The 6,381-nt window shown below is 34.4% G+C and overlaps 1 protein-coding gene and 1 long non-coding RNA gene across 4 annotated transcripts; one reads left to right on the forward strand and one right to left on the reverse strand.

Annotated features, from left to right (window-relative positions):
* Window positions 1-390: 390 nt before the first annotated feature.
* LOC112328032 (uncharacterized) lies at window positions 391-2,072 on the reverse strand. The gene is made up of 2 exons (XR_002982622.2): window positions 1,924-2,072; window positions 391-842 (listed from the first exon to the last, which is right to left on the reverse strand). It is a non-coding gene; the product is annotated as an uncharacterized LOC112328032 (long non-coding RNA).
* Window positions 2,048-6,104, forward strand: LOC7497633 (uncharacterized). 3 transcript variants are annotated; one of them, XM_024604416.2, is made up of 3 exons: window positions 2,048-2,195; window positions 4,418-5,567; window positions 5,659-6,104. In XM_024604416.2, the coding sequence occupies exon 2, from the start codon at window positions 4,495-4,497 to the stop codon at window positions 5,506-5,508; it is 1,014 nt and encodes a 337-aa protein (XP_024460184.1). In that variant the 5' UTR covers window positions 2,048-2,195; window positions 4,418-4,494; the 3' UTR covers window positions 5,509-5,567; window positions 5,659-6,104. The 3 variants fall into 3 exon arrangements, with proteins under 3 accessions (XP_024460184.1, XP_006381693.1, XP_002308310.1); XM_006381631.3 differs by lacking the exon at window positions 2,048-2,195 and adding an exon at window positions 2,507-2,671 and having other exon boundaries at window positions 5,667-6,104; XM_002308274.4 differs by lacking the exon at window positions 2,048-2,195 and adding an exon at window positions 2,508-2,671.
* Window positions 6,105-6,381: the final 277 nt, after the last annotated feature.

Raw genomic sequence — 6,381 nt, forward strand, 5'->3', positions numbered from 1 at the left:
TGCAAACCTCATGATTATGTGATCACATAATTCATAATCAAGATTAAGATTTGATATCAAAAAGCTGAAAAATTCTGATATGAGTGTGACACAATGAAAACATGTTTTAAAGCACCAATACTAGTAGAATGAAGTCGAATGATGCTACGAAGCTAGTTAATCTTTGATAAGTTAGATTCGGTTTGTTTAAAAACCAAAGAATGCAAAAATCTCTCTCACACGTTATACGGAAAAAGTCCAAAAGTATTATTGATCAAAAGTCTTGAAATTTAGGCTTATATGTGTTTAAATAGTTTTGAGAAATTAACCCTAATGGATCTACCCTTGTGGGCTGAATCATCCCACTTATAAGAATTGACCCAAAACCTTTACTAGTAAACCAAACCTTAATTCAAACAAGCCTTATGTCTTAGTTAAAAATAAAGTATTAATTAAGCCCAAACAAGCCTTGAGCTATAGCTAACAAAATAAAAATAAAGCCCATAAGTTCAAGTCTTATTTTGCCATGAGAAGAAATAAAACATTGCAAGTTTAATACAAGACTTATTTATAGCCTATAATGCTACCCAATAATCCTAGGAACTAAAACAGAAGTTGTTGCCCCTTTGGTTTCCAAGTTAAAATAGGATTTTAATCTCAGCCTTGTATTTATCTTTTTTTTGGAAGGAAAAGGATGTTGCCTTTAGCGCTCTCTTTTGTCACCTCTTGGTATCCTTTCAAGAGTAGGAAACACAATTAAGTTGTTGAATTATTTTCCTTGCTTAACAAGGAAACTTCGCCACCACATGTGTTTCCTAAGTCAGCTTGAATTCCTTTTTTTCTTTGTTGTGTTTTCTCCTCACCTGATAAGGAAATAAAATAATAAATTCTAATATTTAAATGAAATAATTCATGTTCCCATATATAATAGAAAATTCAAAACTAGTTAGGAATCCACAAAATATTTGGAAACATCATAAAACAAAGTTGGCTAAAACTATATAAAATTGATAGTCTTATTATCAAAACTTCATGGCCCAAATAAAGGTGGATTAAACCCCTCTTACACATGAATTAAATGTATTGATGCCTCTTCTTGATGCTTCAAAGGATCCCTAAATTTAGCATTGGTCGAAACTTGCACAACCAGCTTATTCAATGCTTTTTTCAATGGCTTCGCTTTGGACCTTGTGATTGACCCATTTGGAACATGTAATGATTCTTTGGTGTTCATGAGCTGATCCATATCATGACATGTTATTAGATGATACACTTGATCTTGAAATATAAATTAATCAATTGTTGAATTGATAATAAATTATATTGTTTAATTTAATTAGAATTAGAATTTATATTTGGACCAACATATTAGAAACCTAATGGGTTACACACATTAAAAATCATTAGCAAGAAATTAAACTAGGATGATTTAATTAAGTATAACTTGATTAAAATATATTTTAGAAATTAAGAACTTGAATATAATTAATATAAATATTATATTTCCAGATCTAAAAAAAATCAAGTAAAGACTTGATTGAAGTAATTTCTAAAATTGTCCTAAATTAGTATATGGATATCATTCAGGAGGTAAATTGATATATAAGGTTTTTCATACTTTTCTATAAATAGGGAGTTATATCTTTTATTTAGAAGTGATTGTCTATTAGACATAAAAAGATTAAGTAAGTCACAAATAGAAAGTTAATATTTTAGGTATAAACAATTTCTATTTTCTAAATAGAAATTTAGTAAATTCCTTATTTATAACTCTTGTAAATTACCGAGCAACTTTTTTTAAAGAATTATTTAAAATTAAATAAGGTCAAATCTTCAAATAATATATATATATATATATATATATATATATATATATATATATAACGATATTCATAAACCCAACACAACTTTCATTTACAAAACTAGTGAAGTTTTGAATTCAACCTCGTATTGTTGTGAGTGGGCAGGTATAACTTGTGACGAGGGTGATCGCGGTTGTGTTTTCAGCGTGGGACTTGAGCTCTGAATGAATCAATGGTGGACATGACGCTTCAAGTGGGCCTTTTAGCCTTCAGTTTTTCCAGAGTCTACACTTATCTTTCAACAACTTCAACACAACCCTGCGGCCAGTCAAAGTTTGCCAACCTCTCACAGATTTGTCCAACGCTGGCCTTAAAGGCCAGATTCCAAATGAGATCTCAAAGCTGAGAAAGCTGGTTAGTCTTGATTTGTCTGCTCTTTTCTTCCCCAGAGTTCTTGATGCTTCCCTTGCAAAGCCATATAATTCTTCAAATAATAAATGTTATAGTTTAGTTTAGGAAGTCTTTTTAACAGCTGAAGGAGGTGTCCAGTAGACAGAATGAGAGCGGGGAGAAAAGAGAGGTAAGTTAGGGTTTCTAGAAGGAGGTATTTTTAGATTTGTTTCTATTTATTTATTTATTATAAATTCAAATTCAAATTCAAATCCAAACACAATAATTAATTTAAAACAATAATAATAGGAAACCGAGGTCTACCACGTCAGCAATCGGACACCATATATATTCTCTCTCATTTGTCGTCTGTCCTGAACCGAAAAAAAGTAGCCCTAAAAAAAGAAGAAGAAAAAAGGGCAGCCTCTTTCAAAATCAATCTCTTTTTGGTAACGATCGACGATCTGTTTAACAGGAATCGAATTCTCAAAGAAGTTGTGGTAATATCTCTTTCTTGTTTTGTTTGCCTGATTACTCCGATTTAACTCTCTACTTTTCATGTCTTGATTCTTGTAGTTCTGAAACTTTATTAGTCATTTCGATTGTTTCATCTTTTCAAGTTTTGATTTCTCCATGTTTGTGAGGTGTGTTTGAGGTTAGAATTGTGGAAATAGAAGAAACCATTTTAATAATAAAAAAAGGGTTTGATTTCCTTAGCTTGAGCTTGTGGTGGAATGAAATGTAAAGAAACTTGTTTAGATTGAATTGGAAGTAGAAAGTTCACATCCTGCTCTTGCTATTTTGAATGTCACATCTCTCTCTGTTCTTGGGACTTGTATATGATGACTTCATCTGAGCTTTTATTTTGTAAGTCACATGGGGTTTGAATTTTGAAGCGGAATTTATCTGTGAAGTTGCAAAACTCAAGTGGGTTTTGTCTGTGATTTTTTTGTTGTTGAACTGTCAAAGTATCCCAAGTTTTGTGACTTTTGAGGAAGGTCAAAAGATAGTAATTGAGGCAGTGCGCAAGTTTGCGGTATCCCTTGTGGCCCTGGTAAAGCTGAAGGGTAAAAGGACTCCTGCAACTTACAACTAGTTGAGTTCAGGGATTTGTAAAGATGGGTTGTGTACTGCTCCTCTCATTCGATTCCTGTACTCAGACTCCATAAAGCCATTATGAGCTGTGGTTTGAATGATGTTAAAATCAGAGAGCAATATGGAATGTGAACCTACCAACTTGGTGAAATCATGGTGCAAAATTGATAACATAAAGATGATGGCTGTAGCTCTAAAACATTATGGCACTGTCATGGTGTTGGATGCGGTTAACTTGTATCTGCAACTCATTCTTTCTCTTCTTGAATCTTATGCTGCTGCTGATAGTTGTATGATTGGAGAATTGCTCTTTTTGGTAGCTGCCCATCTTTCAGGGTCTGGACTTTATAAATTCATTACAAGTGATTGTTCATAAGAATAATATCGATGTAGAAAGCAGTACGGATTTGGTAGGGTATACCATTAAGGTCCAGTGCAAATCAATATTGATGCCTTGAAGCCTTTTGGCTGTACCCAAACTAACCACCACAACACTAACAAATAAATAGAACATGGTTATGTTCTATGTTGGTTTAATCATTTCGAGTTTGCAGTTGTATGAATATCCATTGGGGATCCATCAATGTAAACAGATACTGATACAACTTTTTTTTTTTTTTTTTTAATGTTGTGGGGCATATTTGTGACGACAAGCATAGCTGATGTCTATGAACATAGGCTATCCGCAAGCAGGCCTGTTTGTTATTCTTAATTTGCTACAATTGTCTCTGTTTATGGATAAAGTCTGTCAGAAAGTCTGAAAATCTCATAAATGGGAACATAAAGGATGTTTCTGTGTTGTCATAGAGAATTGTTAATGGTGGACCCTTTTTCTCTCATAAAGTTTATCTTACACTTGTGTAATTTTCTCCATGAAGACTGCTGTAACTTGGAACCTTTTCTTGTCTGTGTATGAATTTGCAAGTTTGCTTAGAAATCTTTTTTTTTTCCTGTTTGCTATAGTTTCTTTATCTGTTCTCTTTTCCCCCCTTTTTGTTTGGGGTTTGTGTTCATTTATTTACACAGGTTGCATTAAACTCTCAAAAGTCTATTAGGATTCTATTTCTGTTATTATTATTCATTCTTAGAAACACTAGGCTTTATTTCACTTATTGGGTTGCCTTATAGATGATCTTTATGTGTTTTCTTAGAACGTTGTTCATTTTGCTGCTGTGGTGGAGGAGCTCTGGATACTTTAGTCTTGTCTTGATATTTTTGAAGTATCAACATGCCAAAGGATAGAAGAGATCGTTCCATATCTTTTGATAGGTGCAGGGCATCTCCTTATACATGCAACTCCAGCTGTTCAAGACGTTCATCACCTAAACTCCCTTCAGAAACTGAGGAGAATCTGAAGGAATGGGAAGAAGCCAGGTGCTCTGTATGCATGGAACATCCACACAATGCTGTTCTCCTTATTTGTTCCTCACATGAGAAGGGTTGCCGTCCATACATGTGTGATACAAGCTATCGTCATTCTAATTGTCTTGATCAGTTTTGCAAGTCATTTGCAGAAACAACTTCATCAACTCCACAATCACAAGAGAGTAGTCTCGCAACCATGAATTCTTCTGAAGTTGTCAGCTCAGCATCAACAGTTACAGTTCCACCGGAAGATCGATTTGAGGAAGGATCCTTACCCACCGAAACCATTTCTTGTGAGAACAAGGCGCATCCAAAGCTAGTGTGCCCCCTCTGTCGGGGGCAGATAAAAGACTGGCTTGTCATGGAACCCGCACGAAGTTTCATGAATGCGAAATCAAGGAGCTGTGCCTGCGAGACTTGCAATTTTACTGGCACGTATTCAGATCTAAGGAAACATGCTAGGCTTGAACACCCACTTGTTCGTCCATCAGAGGCTGATCCAGAGCGGCAACGTGATTGGAGGAGGCTGGAGCGTCAGAGGGACTTTGGAGACATGCTCAGCACACTCCAATCTTCATTTGGAGAAGAGAGGGGTGACAACATTTTGCCTATAGATGATGGTGGTTGGCTCACTGTATTCTTTCTTATAAGAGTTTTTAGACCTGGATCTAGTTCAAGGAGTAGTAGCTGGTCTGGTGCCTCAAGAGTAGCACAGCTAGGTTTCAGAAGGCGAGCCATCCGGCATTGGGGGGAGAATCATGAAGGTGAAACTGGATCTTCTTCCAGAGAAGATGACAATGATTCTTCAGACGGTGGGTCAGGCCCTCGGAGGCGCAGGGAGCGCAACCGCCAAAGAACAACGCCAGACCAGTTGTGATTGTGGAACTCTGTGATTTATTTTATTTTATTTTATTGTTTCCAGGAGGTGCTACCACTGTAAGTTTTGCTTTCGGACTGTTTTGTTGAATGATTTTATGTCCATTCCATGGAAAATATATATCATAATTCACAATCTAAACTTTTGCAGTGTTGCAGGTGGAATAGAATGAACCGAGGTTCTTTGGCAAGCACTAGATGAAGTTCCACGAAGTATCAGATGGTTTCTCATAGAAGTTGCTTGATTGTTTATCCTCAAGAGTGAGCAAATTGTAACTTTATGAAAAGATACTATTAATTAAATAATTTATATCCTTGGCATTTGTTGTTGGGTGGGTTCTGTCAAATATTCACTCTTTCAACTACAAGAAAGTAGGAAATAAATTTGCTGGTTGTTGCCTTTGGAAGGCTGTTGTTTCTCTCAACTGTTTTACAGCAGTTCAGCTGTAATGTTTTATTTGTCGGAAGAGAATTGGTAAACTGTTGATTATTTGACGCCTGAAAGAAGGTTTGTCGGTAGCGATTTGTTACTGTTGTTTTGGATGGAATAGAGTTTGAAAAGATAGAGATATGTATAAAGAAGGCAAGTTTCTAATATTTTTTATTTTTTATTTTTAAAATATTCTTGTAAAAACCTTAATTCCATAATTGTCGGTTAAGATGAGTAAGAGAAAATAATTATTATTATAATATTAAAACTTAATTCAAGAATTGATTAAGAATTTTTCGATAAAAATAGTTATTATTATAATATTAAAATTTGATTCAAGAATCAATTAGAAATAAAATTGGGGTTAATAATAGCTTGGGTTATGAATTTGGTTAATTTAAATTATTATAAAAATAAAAATAAGTATTATTGTACTTTTAAAAT

The sequence above is a fragment of the Populus trichocarpa genome, chromosome 6 (assembly GCF_000002775.5).
Source record: "Populus trichocarpa isolate Nisqually-1 chromosome 6, P.trichocarpa_v4.1, whole genome shotgun sequence".
Lineage (NCBI taxonomy): Eukaryota > Viridiplantae > Streptophyta > Magnoliopsida > Malpighiales > Salicaceae > Populus > Populus trichocarpa.

Excerpts from the sequence above, each read along its gene's own strand:
- LOC7497633 (XM_024604416.2), top strand. The coding sequence starts at position 4,495 with ATGCCAAAGGATAGAAGAGATCGTTCCATATCTTTTGATAGGTGCAGG.